General features: G+C 37.1%; 2 protein-coding genes and 1 pseudogene across 4 annotated transcripts; 1 reads left to right on the top strand and 2 right to left on the bottom strand.

Moving 5' to 3' along the window:
- Positions 1–64: 64 nt before the first annotated feature.
- LOC149018144 (uncharacterized) lies at positions 65–833 on the bottom strand. The gene is made up of 2 exons (XM_089153854.1): positions 648–833; positions 65–550 (listed from the first exon to the last, which is right to left on the bottom strand). Exons 1-2 carry the CDS (start codon positions 831–833, stop codon positions 65–67), a joined length of 672 nt encoding a protein of 223 aa, XP_089009980.1.
- A 7022-nt stretch (positions 834–7855) lies between these two features.
- LOC149018143 (uncharacterized) lies at positions 7856–18617 on the bottom strand. Of its 3 annotated transcripts, none has more exons than XM_089152465.1 (12): positions 18324–18617; positions 13709–13929; positions 13485–13576; positions 13358–13400; positions 13172–13228; positions 13025–13079; positions 11385–11470; positions 9494–9640; positions 9101–9259; positions 8633–8794; positions 8244–8505; positions 7856–8158 (listed from the first exon to the last, which is right to left on the bottom strand). In XM_089152465.1, the coding sequence occupies exons 2-11, from the start codon at positions 13853–13855 to the stop codon at positions 8362–8364; spliced, it is 1092 nt and encodes a 363-aa protein (XP_089008591.1). In that variant the 5' UTR covers positions 13856–13929; positions 18324–18617; the 3' UTR covers positions 7856–8158; positions 8244–8361. The 3 variants fall into 3 exon arrangements, with proteins under 3 accessions (XP_089008591.1, XP_089008592.1, XP_089008593.1); XM_089152466.1 differs by lacking the exon at positions 18324–18617 and adding an exon at positions 14466–18313; XM_089152467.1 differs by lacking the exon at positions 9101–9259.
- Positions 18618–20425: 1808 nt separating this feature from the next.
- LOC149018142 (uncharacterized protein At5g64816 pseudogene) lies at positions 20426–22190 on the top strand (annotated as a pseudogene).
- The last annotated feature ends 246 nt before the right edge of the window (positions 22191–22436 follow it).

Below are 22436 nucleotides of genomic sequence, written 5' to 3'. Positions count from 1 at the left end.
AAAAATCAGCGACTGAATTAACCTTCCTAAGATAATGTATAAAAACACAATGGCAAAACAATGGTCACATTCCCCAAATATCCTCTAGAATATCACGAGTTGACCATAACACTTCAGTTTGACGAGCAAATTGTTGGATTGCTTGAGTGGAGTCGTTGCGAATTTTGACGCAAGAATATCCTCGATGATGAGCGTATTGCATACCCAACCTGATTGCGGTCAATTCCATACGTATAATACTAGAAGAAACACAACCACCTCCAACTTCAAAGAGTACCTCGCCTAGAGTATCTTCCGATTGCTCCATATCCCCGTGACAAGAACCAGTGGTGGGCAAGCGAACTGAACCACCACAATTAATTGCAACCCAATGAGATGGAGGTTTAGTCCAACAGAGTCGTAATTCAGCTGAAAGAGCATGGTTAATAGAAAATCGCCAATTTGAGAAGAAGGTACGATGGTTAGTGGAGTCTTCCACGCATCGTAATAGCTGCAAAAACCGATTTGGGTATCGCCCATTATGAGATTCAGCACAACACACGCTCGCCTCCTTTCATTTCGATAAAGAATGAAGTTACAAGTTTCCCATATTCGATAAACCGTGGCTGTAAAACTAAATTTACAAACCTGCATCATAAGAGATTCACCCATAAAGGGAGATTGCAGCCACTGTGTTCATCCGACAGCTTTGAAAGTGGAACACGAGTAAATCCATTCAAGCGCAACACCGCACGCCAGATCCATGAGGAAACTGGGCAATTAAAAAAGAGATGATCTTCTGTTTCAGGTGTTGAATCACACAGAGGACAACGCAAATCGTCCAAAATATCCATGTTAACCAAACATGTTCTTGTTTGTAATCGTCCTTTCATGTCCGGCCAAGTGATGAAAGAAAAACAAGGTTGATGCAGAGAAAACCATATTAAAAATGAAGTTTTAATCCCAGGCATGCAGTTTTGAATAACCACATCCGTTGAAGATTCAACCCATCCACTATGCACATTCCTTAACCGTGAGACACAATCTAAAGCATGTCTTCCCAAGGCTGGTGAAATGAGACAACTCATTTCATCCAAAGTTCCATATGGCAGCCAAGGGTCACTCCACAACCTTTGCAGATTCTGATCGATCATATCCAATAGGACATTAAAGTCACTCCGTTTCAAAGACTTAGATGACAAAGGAACCCCAATATAACAAATCAAATCCAACCCTCTGCAAACCCCAATTGTGAATTGAAAAAAGATTTGATAGTCGATGAACATGCCACAAAGAAAAGAGAAAATTTTCTTGGATTAATAGAGAGACCTAATAGACCATGAAACCAATCCAAAAGACTAGCCAAAGTATCAGCATTAGATTTAAAATAAACACATCATCAGCAAAGCAGATACTAGTAATTTTGGGTAGAGTACAGTGTGGATGAAACTCAAGAAGTCCCTGGTCAACCTTGGACGCCAAAGAATCTATAAAAACCCGCAGGACTAGAATCAAGAGAAAAGGAGACAGAGGGCAACCTTGTCGAAGACCACAATTTGCCGTAAACATCTGGCTTTCCGATCCATTGACAGATACAACATAAAAGGCATTAATAACACACTGAGTGATCCAAATAATCATCTAAGAAGGCAAGTTCAGCTTTGCCAAAAGAGTAAAAAGGAAACTCCATTGAACAGAATCATAAGCCTTTTGTAAATCTTTCGCTACAAAACATGGTGTACCAAGAGTATTGTGATAATCATGCATCAACTCTTGACATAATAAAATATTATCGAAATGCAAGAATCTTCCATAAAGCCAGTCTGACAGGTATCTATTAGTTCAGACATAACTATCTTCAATCAATTAGTAATTATCTTGGCAACGACATGGTAGATAGTTGAATTAACTGCAATGGGTCGATAATCCGCAAAGGAAGTTTGAGAATCTCTCTTAAGAATTAAGGCCATTGAAGACACTCAGAGTTGATGAGGCAAAGAATGTGGATGAAGGAAAAATTATTTGATAGCCTCGCAGAAGTCATCACCAATAATATGCCAAACATGTTTAAAAATTTTAGATCCAAATCCATCAGGGCAGGAGAAGAATCCGAATCCATTGAAAATAAAACTTGACGAATTTCATCGCTTTCAATAGGAACCACCAGTGTAGCAGAAAATGTTGCATAGGTTCCTTCTTCAGCTTGAATTATGTCTTGAAGGTGGTTGACGGTAGACGATGCCACAGTAACACAAGAATCAAGTTAAGGAGTAGCATCTGCGGCTCCAAGATTTAAGACGAGTTTTGACAAGCTTCAGTCGATGCATAAGAGAACAAATTAGGGATCCCCGAACATTGCAATCCCATAAAGAAGAAACTAGAGGAAGAAAATCTAGATTTTCACACCAATAGTTAAAGAAGCGAAAGGTCTTCCCATGCCAACAAGAACTTGAACATCCAAGATCTACCACAGCCAGAGAATGATAAGAAGTTCCTGGATTTTGAAAAGTTACCATAGCATTAGGAAAGATCTCAAGCCAATCAGCAGTAATTAATACATGGTCGAGCTTAGCAGAGATACGAGCATCCCCAACACTCTGGTTAGACCAAGTGTGGAAGTGTCCATGTTGACGCAAAGAAACAACTGAAATATGTTAAAGAAAGTCTGTCACGAGAAGAAGTGCAATGATCTACGCAAATTGGTTTCCCAAGAAAACTTGCCATGCATCCCAGCCCTTCATCACCCCACATGTGAAGATTGTGTGTAGGGAAATGCACCCATAACAGTAATTCAGAAGCATCACATTTGGTCAAATAAATCTCAGTGCTCCATGGGCGAAGGATTAAAGGTTTAGAGCCGATCATCCATGGCCCTTCTTCCAGAATCTGTAACCCCAAGGAGGAACCATTGAAAGCATAAAGAAATACACCACTCGTCAGGCCGTAAACACAAACAAGACCCACATGCTTCCATTTTGCATTAACAAAGTCCTGCATGAGCGAGAATGGAGGTTTCTTGCCAATAACATACCCTACCAAAGCACCTTCCCACCAGTTAATCTCATTTTCCACATAAGAGTTTCAACACAGAACCACCTTCTCGCCATCGATGTATCCTGGTTCTACAAATGGTAAAGGTCTGGCTCCCTCATGAACATTTCTACCAGAGGTTTAGTGTATGTCATTTTTAGTCCAAAAAACCTGAAACTTTGCATCTGCCTCCCCTGTAGTATGGAACAAGTCAATTTAAGGATAAATTATTACTTCTAGGACGAATTTGCCCTTATTTTTTTTTCTTAATTTAAATTTTTTATTTTTACATTTTACGGGATTAAAAGTTATTAATTTACAAAATCAGACCTTCCTCTATTACCCGATTCCCAAATCTCTGGTTCTTCTCTGTCATCATCAGAAGTGGTTAAAGGTTCAGTCGATTACAGAGGTCAACCGGCGATTGCATCCGAAACAGGCCGATGGGTGTCTAACGTTTTCATCATCAGTAAGTGTTAATTAATTTCATTTCCTTTCTCTTTCTTTGTTTCGTTTCGATCAATTGAAAAATGATTAATAAGGTTTTTTTATCTTCGGTGAAACAGATTTAACTCAGTTCATCAGCAATGGATCATTCTTCTGATTTATCAGAAACGGTTAAAGGTTCAGTCGATTACAGAGGTCAATCGGCGATTAGATCTGAAACAGGCCGATGGAGATCTGCCGTTTTCATCATCGGTAAGTGTTAATTAATTTCATTTCCTTTCTCTTTCTTTGTTTCGCTTCGATCAATTGAGTGATTAGGAATCTTCGATTAATGAAAATTTATTTTCTGGATTTCTTAGGAGTTGAGATCGCAAGGAGGTTTTCTTGTAATGGAATTAGTTCCAACCAGATAACTTACCTCACGGGACTGCTTCAAGAGTCGAAGGTGACGGCGGCAATGAACGTTAATACCTGGACAGGGTGTCTCACATGCTTCCTCTATTTTGAGCTTTCGTTGTAGATGCTTTTCTCGGTCGATTTCAAACTATCCTCTTGGTTACACTCTTCTATGTTCTGGTTCCCCTCTCTCAACTAGTTGGAGATTGCGTTCCACCATTAATTTTCATTTCCTAATCTTCAACTAAGATTTGGAAAATAAAGATTTAAAAGCGGTAGAACCAAGGATTTAGGAATTTGGGAATTAGGTAATGAAGGAGGGTCTGATTTTGTAAATTAATAAACTTTAAACCCTTCAAATGTAAAAAAAAAATTAAATAAAATGAAAAAGGACAAATTCGTCATAAAAGTGATAATTTGTCCTTAAATTAACTTCTTCTATACTACAAGGAGGCAGATGCAAAGTTTCAATTTTTTTGGACTAAAAGTGACATAGACCAAACCTCGGGGGTCCAAGATGAAAATTACCCTTAAATAATCCTGCCCAAGAGTTTCGAGGATCTTCGCTGCCCCTTCAATGGGGACTGGGGCCTTGAGAACCATTGGCATGGGCCAGAGATTCTCTCACGGTGTGCATGAAAATAGAAAAAATGATGAATAACGGGGAAAAAGTAGTTACAAGCGATTCCCAAAACTTCGAAGCGAGTTCTCTTTCTATATGTTGGGTTTCCTTAGTGTAATATATTACATCTGATCCCGATCAGACTGACACCATTACCACGGTTAAGTGTATTCAAAATTTCAACTTGAAAATACCAAAATAGCCTTCAAGTCATTTAATACATGTGATATGATAAAAATACCTCTAGTAACCAACTTTCATTAATCATTTCTCCATTCATCCATATTCTTCATTCACTTAGTTATCTAGATTAATGGAAGATCGAAAACTTGGCTTCTTATAGGAATTTCGATCCTTTCAAGATCAGAAAGAGGAACAAGTAAAGGTTTCACACTCTTAATTGTTTAATTTATTCTTCAGCATCCGCTTTGATTTTCACTCAATTCTGGTTTTTAGAATGTAGTAGAAAGCATTTGCAAATTGAACCCAATTCCATTTTGATATTTTAAAAAAGAAAAATCCATTCTTCCAATATTCTTTTTTTTAATTTGAATGGCTACTCATGGTTAAATTGACTTATTTCATTTGTCCCTATTTAAAGGCATTTGGCAATGGAGAATTATCGAACATTATCTATCAAATTATCTCTAGAGATTTCTAATTTGGTGAGAGAGAAGCCACGATTGCTTCCATCGCCATTCGAGTTCTCTGTTACTCACGTAATCTAAATAAAAATACTTTATTTCCTTAAAGTATCTAGATTGATTTTAATAACCACGATTCTATCTTAGACAATCGAGATCCTCCAGAAAGGGATTTTAATTTGCGGCAGCAGACGACAGTGAGGATTTTGCCATGTATGCAAAGCAATCCAAACCGCGTGGGATCAGAAGCTAAGGGTTTAATTGTAAATATATTTTTTATTTATACATTCAAGGTTTTTTAAAGTTAGTAAATTTACAAAATAAACCCTACAGCCACCCGAATCCCTTCCCTCGTTTCGCCCTTGCCAGAGATTAGATGTCTTGAGTTCGATTATTCAGAAATCAACATTCTTTGGTAGCAAACAATAACTTTTGATGAAGCTTTACTCGAATACCGGGCAGCAACTGAAATCATCCGGCAACCTTAACTTCTCTTTTTCTCTTTCATCAATTCCCAATCTTAAGTCATGAAATAAGAGGTAAAAGTCAAGAGAAAGGGAAGAAGTTTTAAATATGAAAATTACAACAATAGAAGACTGTTATTGAGGAACTATCCTCTTCATTGGACAAAAGATCAAGTCAATAGACGATGATACCCTTTCAACTAAATGTGTGGTCGATGTCTCAAAGAGAGGGAAGAACACTGAATAGTCCTTTATGTACTTTGACAAAGTTAAGGGAGCGAGGGAAGATCACTGAATAGTCCTTTATGTACTTTGACAAAGTTAAGGGAAGCTTTTGATCTTGAAGGAGTTCAAGAACAACGTTGCGTACAAAATTGTGACTCATCTCTTCTTACAAAATTATATTTTCATGACACCTTAGAGTTTCAATCTGAACCGTTAAACATAAATTTGATGACTTGGTCGAATCTTGATCGTCGGCTGCTGGCAGCAAGCCTGCCACAAATAAAAATCCCATATGGCCTACAAGTGATGATGGTGGTCACAGAATTAAAGAACAGTTTTTTTTGTTTTTGTTGCCAACCCCGGTTTCCAAGGCTTTGCCCTGACTAATCCGATGTTCGACCCGGGTCGCACACCTAGCTGTGGTGGGTAAGTCTCCCAGCGGGGACTTTTTGCATCCACAAGGTTTCGATACCGGAACCTTGCTTAAACGGACCAAGCTACTTACAGAACATTTTTTTTATTCCAACCAACATTAAACTAATGGAATCTTTGGTGCTTCTATTCACTGTTTCTTTGTATATGTTTCAAGATAGGAATTGTTTTTGTCAAGACCAAGAATGAGTCAATACTATGCAACTTCCTAGCACATACAGATATAGTTATATAGATATTTTCTTTTCCTTTTTAAAATATATTTTACATTGCCTAAAATCTCAACTCATTATCATATTATTATTATAAAACATAAACTTAAGAGAAATTACTACATTTTTATTTACTTTAAAGTCCTTATCGTTTAATTTGCACACAATAATAAATAATACCCAAAATTGTAATTTTGTATAATAATAATCAATATTAATTGCAACGCCAGTTTTAATAATGCATAATTACATGACAATCACTTTCTTTCTATGTTAATTAGTTTTTGTAGCCTTACAAATGTTTCTCGATGTTTTTTGCATTTCTTGATTTTATGTTTAATTTAAGAAATTAGTTATTCCCTCCCTCTTCACTTATAGAACACAAAATAACTTTACTTTGCACATATCAATAGAATTTTCAACCAAAACTAGAAATAGTAACAATCATTAGAAAATAGACTAAATTTATTGAAATCATTTTATCAAATTTACCTAATACTATAGTATTCATTATTCCATAACAATTGCAAAATTATAATTAATTTTAATATAATAATACTTTCAAATTGTAATTCATAATAAAAAGAAAAATATCAAAAACCAGCTAATATGTATATTGAAATATATAAAATGTCGTAATTGAAAGATTTGGATAATCATTCACTCATGAAAAATAAACACTCTAATTTAATTCATATGATTATGAAATTAGAATAAGAAATTTCACCTGAATTTTTATTTTTATACGTTTGTAGTATTTCAATTGCCTCCAGTATTTCAAAATATTTCTTTAAGAAAAAAGATAACAAGAAAACATAATTAGAGAAAATGACAATAGCCACAACCATTCTAGATTATTCATGCAAATTCTATATGATTATTTATTATTCTCAATCATGCATAATGTACAATTAAACAAATAGTTCTAACTCACTAGGAAAAAGTGAAATGAAATACTCTTAAAAGGGCTCACATTATTAACATTTTCAAACATCACAATTAAGACGTTTGTTTTTGTTTACTTTGTTTTTTTTTTCAATATTTAATTTATCATCACATTATAACCCAAAATATTATTTGTCATTATGTTATATCCAACAACCTTATAACTAATAGAGTAATGGCATCCATGAGCATGACTTAAAATGGATTTATCTAGTTGAAAACTGGCTCACCCTAAATTATGATAAGTTTTACCAAATGTTTGAACCTGCTTGAATTATATGCTAAGTATTATAAGATCTATTAGTAATTTTATATATAAATCTAAAAACTAATTAATTACCAAATCATATATATGACATATTTCTCACCTCCTCTATCTAATATATATATATATATATATATATATATATATATATATATATTATATATATATATATATATATATATATATATATATATATATATATATATATATATAGATCATTATCATTACCCCAAAAGATTTGGCTATCAGTGCACTTATACAGAAAATCAGAAGAAACTATGTCCTAACGCCTTCAGAAAATAAAAATTCATGTCTAGCCAGAAAATTCCCTCCATATACACATCTAATTGATCTTTGGTGCTTCCAAAAAACTCTACAGGTTCAAACAATCCCCACCAAACATAAATCCTGTGGTTGAGAAGTAAAGGGTCAAAACAAGAAATGGTTAAACAGTCAAACCAGGCTGCCAATCTACTTGGACTGTGTCAATCTTCCTCCTTCAGATCAGACAAATATGAAGAAGTTAGTCATCAACCAAAGCAGGTTCCCAACGAACTAAAGACTTTATATTACATAGCTCACCTCTAGCACAAGCCAGTTCCACATGCCATTCAAGCAGTCCAAAGAAATACGCATCAAACATCGAGCATAAGACCATAGAGGGTATAGAGCACCAATAGCATTGAAAAAGGAGAGAAAATCATGGAGTAGCCAGTAAGTTACTAGGCAATGCCAGTCCGTTTCTGTGGAATGGGGATCCACAAGGGGCCATGAGACCAAGACTCAGCTTTACTTTAGTTCTTCGTTCACTAAAATCCTGAGACTTTTCTGATTTTTCCAACACCTAAATATTACAGTTCATAGATCAATTTATTGGAAAACCACTGAAGGATGGTTCCAAAAAAAGCAATAATATAAATGAAATCAAGAGGAAGAAGAACCAAAAAAAAGAGAAAAAGATGTGAGCTTACACAGTCTGGACTACTTGGTCTCTGCTTCTTTAGAACTAGATGTTGCTCTGGGATATCATTTTCTGAAGCTCCCTTCCCTACTTTTCGGGACACGAGTTCTCCGCTCCTAACTCTTTTCTGTGTTCTACTGCTGTCCTGTTGACTTCTTGGAGAACCTCTAGCCTGATAGCAAGTCCATATTTATTGCTTCATAACAAATATCAATATTTTACCCCACCAAAAATATATAATTATGTTACGGAAGCTTCATCATTAGAATTTCTAGCAATTCCGGGAAGCCAATGGAGAAAGCATAACATTGAAAAAAAAAAAAAAATGGGCGAACAATGGTGCCAAAGGCTTCAGCACGAGCTAGAGTCCACAGGGGAGAAAGCACAACATGAAGGACACATATAGGAAAAACAAAAGAATGGGAGAAAGCACAACATGAAGGACACAATTAGGAAAAACAAAAGAATGGGCACTAACAAAGTTTTGGCTGTTAAATTTCAGTATCTTCTTTATATCTTGCTTTAGGTTGTCACTTTTTGAAGCTTCCTTCCTATCATTTCTCGAAGTGAGTTTTCCACTCTTCGCTTTTCCAGGTGTTTTAATGGTATCTGGTTGTCTTCTTGGAGAAACCCTCACCTGGTTGCGAGTAATATAATATCATTTACATAAGCAATGTAAGTGTTCAAGGCATAACTTACAGAAAGCCATGTGAAGACCTTGCCTAATAGCAAGTCCATATATTATAGTTTCCCCAACTAACTAGTATTTAATACAGGAGAATTAACCAGCGCAAAATTACAGCATCAAGACTTGTTGAAAGGTATTGGGAAGAACATTGTGAAAAACACAAGCAAAAAAGATTGAGCTTACAGAGTTTGAACTTTTTGGTTGGAGATTCTTCTGAGCTAATTTTTGTTTTGGAGAGCCAATTTTCTTAGATTCTTCCTCCCTTGCTCCACCCTTCACTCTCCCTGTGGATATCTTGATATCATGTTGTCTTCTTGGAGACAACCGTACCTGATAGCAAGTCCATACATGTATTTGCTATAAGGATTATCAGAGTTTAGAGTGACACGCTTGAATAACTCGGGAGAATAAAACATTGTTCATTTACTTCCCACTCAAGTGGGGGTGAAACTCTTGACTGCCCACTTAAGTGGGAAAATTACTGGTTGCCCACTTTTTACAAAAGCTAAAATTACCCGTTACCTTAAACCTATTTTCATTTGCATCCGAAAATGATGGATTTGCCCATGTGTGGTAAAATGACTTTAATATGCCCCTTCCCTCTGCAACTCTCCTTCTTAGACTCCGACAATCACAAACTCCCTCACTGCTGCAACTATTCTCCTCCAACATCAGTCTCCGTCTCTGACAACCAACCAAATCCCCACAGACCCTTTTCCAAAATCTCCCATATTTAACCTTTCAAATTGGAAATAAAAAAGAACTAGAGATCACAAATCTCTCTCGTACTAGGTTCGCCTGAACCAACCATGGAAACCAGAAGCCAGAAGCTCTGCAAGTCTCTTTTTTGCTTCTGTAATTCAGTTTTGATTCATTTGGGAACCTGAGAGAGGAAGCAAAACCATGATCCCTTCCTGCTTCGGCAGCCCTAAACTGTTGAGTGACAAAAGTCGCGACACCCAAAAACCACATGGTCACCTGCATTTACCAGATTCCCCTCTGAAACAACCCACCCTTACTGACCTTAACCTGGTCCAAAATCCTCTTCTTCTTTGACCATCCAAGCCACATATTTGTTCTCAATTACTCTTTCTCTTTGACCATCAACCTTCTCTTTCTTCCGAAATCGACCTAGTTCAAAATCCATCTCTCTAACCCACCATCACCACTGAGTCAAGCTCTATTGTGATTTCAGTAACGCTAATTTTATCCAAAACTTGGCTGAGCCCGATTCATCATTCTACATTGCCATCATTTGCGACACCCACATTGAATTCTTCCTTGGAGATCTCAGAAACGATGCTCCTGCGTGGATAACCAGAGCTACCAAAATCTCTCCATTCGCCGAGCCCGCATTACAATCGAACATGTCTTTTGGCACAGCAGTTTTGTGACCACACTCAGATCTCTGGATCGAAACACCAAATTGGGATCGAATGTAACAACGGAATGTTCAGGGTGAAGGTGAACAACAAGGTAGGTTTGATCGGGAAGAGAACTGTTGCAGCGGTGACGGAGCATTGTGGTTGTCGGAGTTGGAGAAGGGGAGTTGCAGAGAAGTTGTTGGATGTCGGCTGCATTGGAGGTGAGAGTGTCATAGATGGAGATGGAGACCGTGAGTGAGAGGAAAGGGGCATTAAAGTCATTTTACCACACATGGGCAAATCCATCATTTCGGATGCAAACTTAACAAAAAATAGGTTTAAAACTAACTGTGGGTAATGGGTAATTTTAGCTTTTGTGAAAAGCGGGCAACCAGTAATTTTTCCCACTTACGTGAGCAGTCAAGAGGTTCACCCCCACCTAAGTGGGCGACAAGTAAAAAACTCTATAACATATTTATAGAGTTCCGTCCTGAAATTCTTGGAAAGACCATCCTCTTTTTACATGGGCTCTGACACCAATAACTTCCCAGAGGTGCCCACTGTCTTATACAAGTTTATTTTATTGTTTTGATAAAAGTCCCAATTTTGCAAATAAAGAAGTTTGAGAAATATGTTTTCAGAATAAGGAATGAAATAAATAAATAAAAAAAGGATGCAAAAATAGAGAAAGAAGAGTGGCGTGCACTGACAACACTTGGCACATCTGCTTCCTGAGTTCTTGTTCCATGGAGCTTTAATTTCTCAACTTTCGAAGCTTCGAGCCCAGGAGGTTTTCCTATGAAAAGAGAGAGAGACAGAAGGGGGGGGGGACATTTTGAGCTACAATGTCACATCTCATCTATTTGAGGAAGCAAATCTCAGTGTGGTACCAGCCAAAACATCACCCAGGTAAATGGTTGACTTCATAGATGTTCCCTCCATTCTAGGGGGAAAAAATAAAGATTTAAATACTGCTTCTATTCTAAGGATTTTTATTTGTGGCTGCGCAGTTTGTGGCCTTACAGCCATAAGCTGTGAAACACAACCACTGTTGATTCAACGGTGTGATTAATATTTATTACTTTTGAGTATAAAACTTAATGTAATTTACAACTGAAAGACCTTGGTTGATATCAAATTCACAAAAGAAGGCGAATTTGGGTTAAAACCAAATCCAGAAGTATCTCATGATGTTTTCCCCATCACCGGCCACCCTTGCTATCTTCATTGGCTTTTGCTACAGCCGTTGACATTGTTCATTTCCGTCTCAGATGGCCCTAGCTTTTCTCTCCATGTAGACTTGCTCTTCCTCATCGTCACAAGTAATTCAGAGGAACCTTCAGTTTCTTCAATTTGCCAACACAGAATTTCCATAAGCCCTCTCTGATCTGGAAATTCTTGATCAAAAATATTTTCATGACCACCTGAATATGACTCATCCAAAGCCCTAGTTAAATTCCCTTTCCATGCAAAGCTCACATTTTTCTTCAGTTTTTTGAATTAAGGCACCCCATTTAACCAAAACCCCATCATGGTAGGGTGGGCTGCCACTCAGGTAATCCCACAGCTGACGGCACAGAAAAAACAGATAGCCAGAAAAAGAATAGGAAGCAGATCAGAGGGTTGGCTTGAAATAAACAAGAAAGTGATATGGTTGGTTCAGATTGTGCTCTTTCTCCAAAATGACAGCCATAGCCATCAAGCCACGAATCTTGGACATTGCCACTGAAAAAGATCATATTTCTTGAAAATCCCAATATGAAAGGATAAAAAGTGGTTTCCGAACAGGAGGGAGGGGACTGACTGATTGTCAATGGTTGGATCTGATGTTGAAGAAAAAGCATCCACTCCTTCCATCAGCTCTACCAGCTTAAGAAGATTTTTCTTGTCTTCTCCTCTTTCCCTAACTAAGCGAAACTTGACTCTTTTCCTAGGATCATCTTCATCAACACTACTTGGAGAAAGGGTTCAAGCTTTACATCCATTCCATCATCATTCTCAGACTTGTCCCAAGCTTTACCAAAATTTGCCCTTATTTAATGAATTTGATATCAAACAGTGACTTCCAGTTGTAAATTACAACAAGTTTTACATTAAAAAATAAACAAATAGTAATCACACTGTTGGATCAATTGTGGTTTGAGTCATTTGACATGTCACCAGCTCATGGCTGCGCGGTTGCAAACCGCATAGCCGCACACAAAAATCCTAAGAATAAAAGCAGTTTATGTATTTAGATCTTTATTTTTTTTCCCTGGGGTGGAGGGAACATCTATGAAGTTGAACAGTGTTTAAGAAAGAACCGGATAGAGAAAGTTGAACATAAACAGTACAAAAAGGATAGGCAAACCTCTAGGCTTGGAACCTCCCTTTAATTCTTCAGCAGATTTGATGCCACAAAGTTCCTACACTCATACAAACACAACAGGACAAAATTATTAGTCAAGAACACAAAAAATAAAGGCAAGAAACTTCCCTAATGAGGAACAAACAGTACCTGCTCCAAGGCTTTCCCAAATGTTTCACTATAGCTACCATTATTTCCCTTCAGAATCTGAATAGAATTCAGAGCGATAGATTACAGCACGACGATGTGAAAAAAATGAATGAAAATCATAAGCAGCTACATAAAAGGTGTTTTGAGGGTAAAAACAAACTGAAGACAAGTTCTTCTAACACTCACATTCTCAAACCCAGCTCTGCTTTTTGTAGAGTCCACATACAAGCTTCAGGAAAGATACAAGAGTTATTCAGCCATTAGATGTACTAGCTAGCAAAGGCGTAAAACAAGCAAGGAAGAGACTACTGACTATTGATAGCTTCCATACAGTCGAACAAGAACTTCACCCGCTACTTTATTTTGGGGTTTAAGACTATCACTCACATTGTTCTCGTCAACAACCTATCAAATGCAGTGATGCATGCCCCGGGGGGTGTGGGGTTCGGAGAAGAAATCATCAGAGCACCAGCAGACACCATTAGAAGCCACACACCAGAAAGATCTCATCAAACTTGCAAAGAAATATTTACCAACCTGTCCAGGCCACCAGGTACAACCATTGACTTTGACCCAAATCACATCACCGAACATGAGATCCCCTCTCAACTGATTAAGCCTCAATTCCTCTTGACTAATTCTGCTAACAATATCTCTCACACCAACTAGGCTTTTACTTTTCATTGTCTGATGAAGTAGTTTGTATGATCTAATATGGAGGTCCACTACTTCCAAGCAGAGTTAATCTGTGCATAAATCTGGAAATGACATAAATAGTACATGGTTGAAATGTGAGAGATTAATTTTTGAACTTACAGTATTTCATGTATTTTATTGTTAAAAAAATGGATGACAAACTAGTAGAAAAAGAAGACCAAACTATCTGCATAGTAATGGGTATTAACTTAATCCTGAATACCTATTCACCCAAAAAAATAAAAAATAAAAACTTAATCCTGAATATCAGGCCTGAGAAAACAGAAATGCCAAAGATCTAGGAACATCAAACTTTGAAAAATAAAAAATCATGAGCATAGGAAGCTTGTCACTTAGTATGTCATTCAGTAACCCCATAAGCATTAACTAATTGACAATATCAGAAATGGATAATTAAAATTTACATAAAATACTAACCAACTAAAAGACTAAAGAAGTGCAATTAAACGAAGAATTGAGTTGAAAATTTATCCTCAACAGGTGGCCTACTAATATTTAAACCCCTGCCCATCAGGAGTAAGCAGTATGAAGTGCACATCCTTTTTAGCAGATGTTGATATTTTAAATTTAGTATCACCGATAATATATGCCATTATCCTCTCTGAGCTTGGTTTTAGTTTTAACATATTTGCTTGTATTCCTGTGTCAGTTTCACCATTCATTCTTCATAGTATGCAAGACTGACATTTTAAATGCTCCAAGCTCTGAACTGCAGAATAGGCAACAAACGTGCTTTAGTGACTGCCTGCGCCAAATTCATCACATCCTGTGGGTAAACTTTCATGTGCTAATTGGGGGATCTAACCAAAATGAAAACAATCAAATTTTCATCAAATCAACAATCCTCCAGAAAGAAACATATATTAGCCACCATGCACACTTGGTGGCTAAAAGATTGTAAAAATTGGAAAGGAGTTCCATAATTCATCGGAAGGGCAGGGGAAAAGATTCATATGATTAATCTGGAAAAGGAGTTTGTAGACCAAAAGAAGAATCATTTCAGGAACAGAGAGATGTTAGAATTCATTACTTCCATATTACAAATAATAGAAATTTATCAAATAATGAACAAATAATGTGCAGGAAATTGTACAACACCACCAAAGGAGTTATAAATGCCAGGAGACCCAAGATTTGACTAACCAATGGTATAAGAGCCCACATACAATGATCTCCTATTAAATCATAGCACTTAGCATTGGCTTATTGCATCCTCAACAAGAAATTAATATGGCTTGAGGCCAACCAATCACTCACCTTCAGTGACAGAGGCCAAATACCCATAGAGATGGATATCACATAACCGTCCCAAGATGCCAATGGGGGAGGGAGGAAACTAAGCTTGCTGAATCTACAATGGCATTGTCCAAGATGAGGCAACATAGATCACTCTACAAGGATAAATCCATATTAATTTCCTAACAATGTCTTCAAAATAGTTGCCTGATTTATGGTCCTAAACGATATGGTATCCATCACCCTAGCAGGGAAATATCTGCCAACCTCTAAATATCCTATGGTTCCTTCCTTTTCCAAATAGAGAAGAAAAACAAATTGCTAAAACAGTTCACACATCTTCTTCTGTGTAATCAGTTGCTCAAATCCACCAAGGTCTCAGATCTCAGCAACGAAATTGATTGCTCAAATCTCTTATGGTCTCAAATATCAGCAACAGAGTTCCAATTCAGACCACAGAGGGAAGCAAAATGAGTACATAAAGACCTAGCTGTAATCCACTGGGTAAACAAACACAAAGAAATAACATAGTCTATGAGAATCCGTGTGTAGAAAATTCAATGAATACTACACATGCATAAAAATACTGAAGAAGAAATAACAAGAGAAGAGAGAAAGCAAGGGAAGAAATAAAATAAAGAGCAAAAGATCTGAAGCAACCCTAGATCCGAAACAAAATTAAGGAAAAGAAGAAGAATAGCTCAACTGAAATTCAAAATGCTTTGGTAACATTGTGAAACAACTTTCAAGAGTGAAAGTTATTCATGTTAGGAGGGTGGTCAACAAAGCCACCAACTACAGGGCAAATGTGGATGTCAGGAATGGAACATTATTTTAGGAGCAAAGGAGTTTAATGAGAGATTGGAGGATAAAATGCTAGAGAATATGGCGGGTGTTACCTATTTTAGGAGGCGTCTTGGGTAGGATCTTTTATTATATTTTCCTGTGTGGCAAGGGGATTGCCCCTGCAGGTAGGTTCTCTCCACATCACCTAAGCCTGTTTAGCTGCTGGGCCACATAGGGGCCTTTTGATGTTGGGTTCTTATTCTTCTTTGATAGAATGTGACTTACCAAAAGAAAATAAGGTTGGCTTTGTGATGACACCCAAGATTTCAGTGTAATCAGGAGACGCCAATCCTCTTCTCAGTCAGTTGAGAAAATTTAGGGTTTTTCATCATTCCTCTCCTTCAATTTTTCATCTAACAAATAGGGGCTTACTAACAATAACTTCATAACCCAAGTATCCAATACATACAATAACTCCTGATAATTACCTCAATTTATACCAACTACTAACTGTCAATTAGAGAGACCCCCACTAGCCCATTTTTACATCCTCTTGGATTAACTACGGTCTACACCCAATCCCCATAACTATGAATGCATGAAGGGACTGTGCAGATACAATTATTTCCGCCTTATTGTTGGTAATGGATGCTTTGCTGCCTCCATTGATCAAAGGTTGCTCAAGTATGAGGTTGAAGCATTCTATTGAACTCTTCCTGGATGTACTGATCACTGCTTATTGCCTTATTGAGCGATACATGAAAAACAGGAGTGATGCAGGAATCTGATGGTGAGACCATGCTAGATACTCTAACACTAGAGATTACATAAATGAATATCCCAAAAAGAAATGATAGAAATGACAAAAAGTGAGGTGAAGATTAAAAGAACATATGAAAAAGGAAACAATAGGATTGGTTTTACTGATGACGTCTGGAGCCATGGCTTAATTAGGAGGCTATCAATCCTCTTCGCAAGATAAAACAAGAGCCAATTTAAGGATTTCCATTCTTCCTCCTCTCCTATCTTTCAACTAATAAATATTGGTTTACATAAGAATTAGTTCACAAACCACATATCCGATACATATGTTAAATCGTAATAACTATCTCACTCCATCCGAACTACTAACTCTTAGTTATGGTAACACCCCACAAGCCCCTTTTTTTGTATTTCTTGGGGATAAGTATTCCCACTCCCATAATTCTGCATGTATGAGGGGACTATCCATGTAACAATGAACCACAAACTGATAACAAGAAAAGTGACAAGAAGAAGATAGACCTAAAAATGAACACATTTGAGCCCAAGTCGGTTTTTTTTCACATATGAAAAGGCAAGATCTTATCACAGCCATTAGAGCATGTAAATGAAATTCAAAGCAATTCATTACAGGTGGCAATTATACAACTTCTAGATAATAGGCTCCAAATGAGTTTTTTTTGTTCAAAATCATCACTATTTAGGTAACTGAAGCAAGTATAACATTTTGTTTGAAGAAGCAGGTTAATTCTTAGGAGAAACAATTTGTAACCATAGATGTAGGACAGCTAAAAAATGAAACAGCTTCCAAGCAAGAACTGTTGGGAAGCTCCCCCCCGGGACTCTTCTAGTGCAGAAGCCTCTGGCACCATGTTCACCCCTTTTTTAAGATATAGGATGGCTAAGAGACTGCAAGTGCTCTGTCAAAGGGTATACAAAACGAAAAAAATAAAAGTACATAATCCCCTCATTCTAAACAACCATTTGTGTGAGTTAATCTGGTATACACGGGAGGAACAGATACTTATCATCATTGCCCATTACCATTTAACTTTAACTAACCTGGCATTCGAGGTGCATTTCATCCTCAGGGATCCTAAGTCCGTAAGTACACAATCTCCACAGATGGCTGCCTCAGAAAGCGGCAGAAACTGTATTAACAGGACAATAATTCTAAATTTTCTCCTTTTCATCGATTAAATACTGAAGGTGGTGGTGGGATACTTGTTTCTAAAAGCATGGACATATAAAAGTATGAAACAATGTTCTCTTTGCATGTAATCGATCAAGTTAATTGCAGTAACCCTCAGACTTGCAGTCCCAGTGGAAAATTTTGGCACAAGCAAAAACAACTAGACCGTATTGTCATCTTTGCTCTTGGAACGAAAAGATACTACTAAGTACTAACAACAGCCCCGCTTGACGAAATGTGGCTTTTACAGAACTTCAAACCGGACAAAACATTCAACACAAGAAATCCTGTCTACATTACAATCTTACAGTCTCTGTTTTACCATGCAAAGCTCTACTGCTTTAGTATCTTTCTTCTTCAATGAAAACCAAAAGCAGTGAAAACAACGATGGACACAGTAAAGAACTAAAAAAGAACAGTAGGGTTTACAGAGAAGATGCAATAGGAAGAAGAAGTCACCAGAACAGATATGGAGTTGAAAACTGAAGAAGCTGTTAACGAACACGTCAGTTCCGTTGCGTCTTACAAAAAGCCCTCTGGTTTTTCACGAACTTTTTCCATTGTAGATACAATCTATAAAGTTCGATTCGATGCAAAAAGGAATCAGAAGTTCAAGACAGCTCTCATTAGCACATTTTGATTTGCTTCAGCTTTCATGATTCATGGAACACTTGCTTTTATCGAGCTTTGATCCTGTCATGTCTCGGCTCAGATACAAAGAGCCAAGAAGCGGAGAAGGTTCCAGGCGATGCCCATTTCTTATTGCCTAATAAGCCTCTCAAGGGTTGGCTGAGTTGGCTAGACACCAATGGCTCAACTAAGGGTCTACGGTTTCAGTAGTTCGGTACGGTGCCAATTTGAATACAAAAAACGAGAACCCTACTATACCAAACTTATACGGTATAGTTCAGTTTCGGTATTTACAAAAACAATTCAGTACGGTCTCAGTATTAAATCGGTGCGAGAAAACAATTTAAACATTGTATCTAGTGCAATACAATTTTGATACGAACGAACCCATGTCACTTTTGTTATTAGTTCATTAATGATCTTAATAAAATTGCGTTCAAACAATTGATAGAATCTGATAGTAACAAAAACAAAACAAGTAAATCTAATTAATAGAAACAAAGTAAGTAAATCTAAAAAGAAGAGTGAAAAACGAAACAAAAAACTAAAATAAGAAATTAGGGATAGGATAAAGGTAAAGTGTTTTAATTATAATATTATATTTATATCCCTTAATTTGGTATAGTATCAATTTGGTACGGTTTTGGTATGTATTGATGGTATGAATAACTGAAATCGAAATTGAAGAAATTCGGTTTTGATACATACGTACTGAATTTGAATGATGCAGTTTTAGACGGTGTAGTTCGGTAGGGTTAAATGGTTTTGATACGCAATTGACACCTTTAGGCTCAACTCTCATTAGAGCCAGAGTCAAAACCTTCAATTAAAATTATATATAAAATCTATCTCGAAGATGTAATCAAAATGTTTGTAAGCTGGCTTGGATAAACCTCATATCCAATAAATAAAAGATTATATGACTTCAACAACCAACTTTTACCATTTGAGCATCACATTGAAACATTGTTTGAGGTGTTGGTATCAATTTAGGTGTCCAATTTCAGCCGACGTCGAGACTTATGTCGATTGGGAGAGAGCTTCCAATCCAATGGGCTGGCAGGTTTAAGTATCCCCGATACCATACGCGGAGAGGGCTATTTGCCAATCCGATACATGTGGCTCCATTGAATTACAGTAAAGTACATTAGCTAGAGCGATACAATACTTTATGGAATTGGAAACTATGAAATCATGATTCCGATACTTTAAACCGTGGCTTAGAGGTGCTTACTTCCGAACTTTGGAATTGGAAACATGAATCTGATTCGGTGGTCAGATCCACTTCCCGTGCGAGAGGTCATGGGTTCAACCTTTGTAGACGACAAAGCTCCTCTTTGATGATGCAATCAAGGTGCGCGCAAGCTGGCCCGAATGAACCTCAAATATCAAAAGAAAAAAATTGCTCACAATGAATCTTATTGTTTATCAATAAATGAGTCATGAGTAAAACTCATTCATAAAAACAAGCACTAAATATTAACAAAATTTCTATTGATTAAAGTCATATTTTCCAATAAAAATGTTCATAATTTTCATCAATTAAGGGTGTATGTAATTTGTAGATTCCATACTCCTAGATCTACCTCACGGAAACACAGAAATTTTAATCAGCATCCAACCTTATCTCAAACATCAAAGTTTTGGTTTCAAATTCTACTTTTAGTATTTTTTTCCCCCTTTATTTATTTTATAGGGAGGCCAATACTATAATTGATCACCTAGTTCAGGCCTTGTCAACTTAACTGAATATCAATAAAATTCTTTTTATTAGGGGAAAAATAAACTCATGAAATGGTGATTGATTTATATGACCAATTTACTAATGGCATATACTATGGAAAGAATTTACACAATTTTTTTTTTCAATTTTCTTTTTAAAGATCAAAGCAAATTAATCTGTTTTTTTTTTTCTTTCTTTTTCGTGAAAATCCCAAGATGGGAACACCATAAGAGCTGAAGTCAAATGAACCAAAGGAGACTGGAAGGCAGGGAATGAGGAAATGAAAGTGGAAATAGATATTGAATGATTCATCAATTCCTCGGAGAAAGAAGGTTTGTCTGTTCTTCACTTCTACTCAGTCCTATCGTAAGAGCAATTGTGTTTTTGGTTACCCAAGCCGTGGATTCTAGGGGTTCACGATCTTCTGCTATAATGTCTATGTGAATTGAATTTGGGGTTAGATTATCCTCCGTCTGCTCACATAGATGAAGGCATTTGCAACCTTTGATTAGCTCTATGATTAGTTTTAGATGGATTAAGGAATTTCCCCCGCATTAAAATCTAGGGTTTTAGTGGTTCGATGACATTCAAGAGTTTTTTTGATCAAATAGGACCTTAATTGTTTATCTTCCGAGGAGGTTTTTGGTTTTTGTTTTAATGTTTTCGAAGTCTAGGGTTCATTCTTCTATTTATTTGACTTCGAATTGTTGGGGATCGGATATACAGGTGAAGCAGGCAGCAGCTAGAGCAGTGCTTTGGGAGAGTTCGTGATGGTGGAGCTATTATGGGGTCTATTAGGGGCTGCAATACCGGCTGTAATTGCAGGGCAAGGGTTGAGGATGAAGAGAAGGCGTGACGAGGAGCAGAGGCTGAAAATTGCAAGAGGGAGGGAGAAGAGCTCCGATGATATATTTGTATGTGAAAGGGTGTGCACATCAAAGAGAATGCTGAAGAAGGTGGGTGCTTTCTCCAAAGACCCAACTCCAGATACCTGTGTTACTGTTTGTGGTGTGTCTGAGCTTGATGCCTGCACAGATGCTTGCGCTCGCACTGTCTGTGTTAACCAACACCAAGTGCCCAATTGGAACGATATTTGCCTTCGGAGGTGCCAAAATGAATGCCTAAAGCTCTCCACTTCTTCCTCTTCTTCATCACTTTCGTCTTGATTATCATTCCCCCCCCTCCCCCCCCCCCCCCCCCCCTCTTCCCCTTAGATTGGTTGACATGAAGTAGTGCTATATCCATTTTTTATGAGCTAGAATGTAGAATTCACTTTCAGATTAAATTCACCACTTTGATCTACTGGGTTAGTAATGGATATTGACCTTTGTGGTTGTTCAATGCTGTTGGGTTTTCGCTTCTCTGTTTTTTTCCCCCTTCTTTCCTGGTGGTGTTGGTGGCTGTTTTCTGTTCCTTATATGCAAACATAAGAAAGTAGCCAGTTGATGGTGAACATATGATGACTAGAGGATCATTTCTTACATTGATGGCTTGATTTTGATTCCAGAAGTGAGAAGTTTGGATTCTGAGGTGGGATTTTCAAAGTTTGAAACACATCTGTGGGGGGAGAAAAACAAAGAATGATTATTATATCTTTCTTCTTGGTTGGCTTTAATGTCTGAAGTCTATTTGTAAGGGCTTATTCCCTTGAGTTACAGACAGTATTAATGTTGTTGATCCAGTTTTTGCTTCAAGCCTGGAATCCAATTATATATGCCCTTTTAAGTGGTGTGGAAGAAGTTGCTAGCTTTTTTGGGTTTTGTTCTAATTTGCATCTCCATGGTCGCTTCAAATTGTCATAAAAGAATTCTCCTCAACATCCTCCCACTCTCCTTTACCTCTACTATAACAGATTTCTATTCTCATACATTAAAATCAACTGATGGAAGAGAAAACAAAGAATGCATGAGAAGTGGGAAGATCGGGTGAAGTGATCTCACTACATGGATGGTGGAGGACATTTGCAGGGAAAGTAGATGCCCTTAATAAAAAGGGCAAACTCGATGCCGAAGGATTTCACTAAAGAAGAGTCTGTGGTGGGGTTTTACATAGTATTACTCAGTAATTTTTGCTGAGAAGCTGTTTTGATGCCGTTACTAAATATGTATGCATATTTTGTACATCAGAACTATAAGTGAGTTCGATGTTTAGTTTTCCTTCCTAAAGAAGTGAGCTTAAAGCTATTTTACTTGTAACATATGAACATAACATGAAACTAA

Source organism: Hakea prostrata, chromosome 4, assembly GCF_041222555.1.
Source record: "Hakea prostrata isolate BN-2017 chromosome 4, UWA_Hpros_2, whole genome shotgun sequence".
Lineage (NCBI taxonomy): Eukaryota > Viridiplantae > Streptophyta > Magnoliopsida > Proteales > Proteaceae > Hakea > Hakea prostrata.
Note: the sequence above shows the minus strand (reverse complement) of the source record. Positions and strands in the feature narration are given on the sequence as shown.

What these genes read in the sequence shown, in the direction of transcription:
- LOC149018144 (XM_089153854.1), bottom strand. Translation starts at nt 833, where the DNA reads ATGGATATTTTGGACGATTTGCGTTGTCCTCTGTGTGATTCAACACCT. An exon ending in GCTGCAATCTCCCTTTATGG is followed by an intron (nt 551 to 647) that starts GTGAATCTCTTA and finishes TCGAAATGAAAG; the next exon opens with GAGGCGAGCGTGTGTTGTGC.
- LOC149018143 (XM_089152465.1), bottom strand. Translation starts at nt 13,855, where the DNA reads ATGAAAAGTAAAAGCCTAGTTGGTGTGAGAGATATTGTTAGCAGAATT. An exon ending in CTGTATGGAAGCTATCAATA is followed by an intron (nt 13,401 to 13,484) that starts GTCAGTAGTCTC and finishes TCTTTCCTGAAG; the next exon opens with CTTGTATGTGGACTCTACAA. An exon ending in AACCAAAAAGTTCAAACTCT is followed by an intron (nt 9,260 to 9,493) that starts GTAAGCTCAATC and finishes ACTCGCAACCAG; the next exon opens with GTGAGGGTTTCTCCAAGAAG.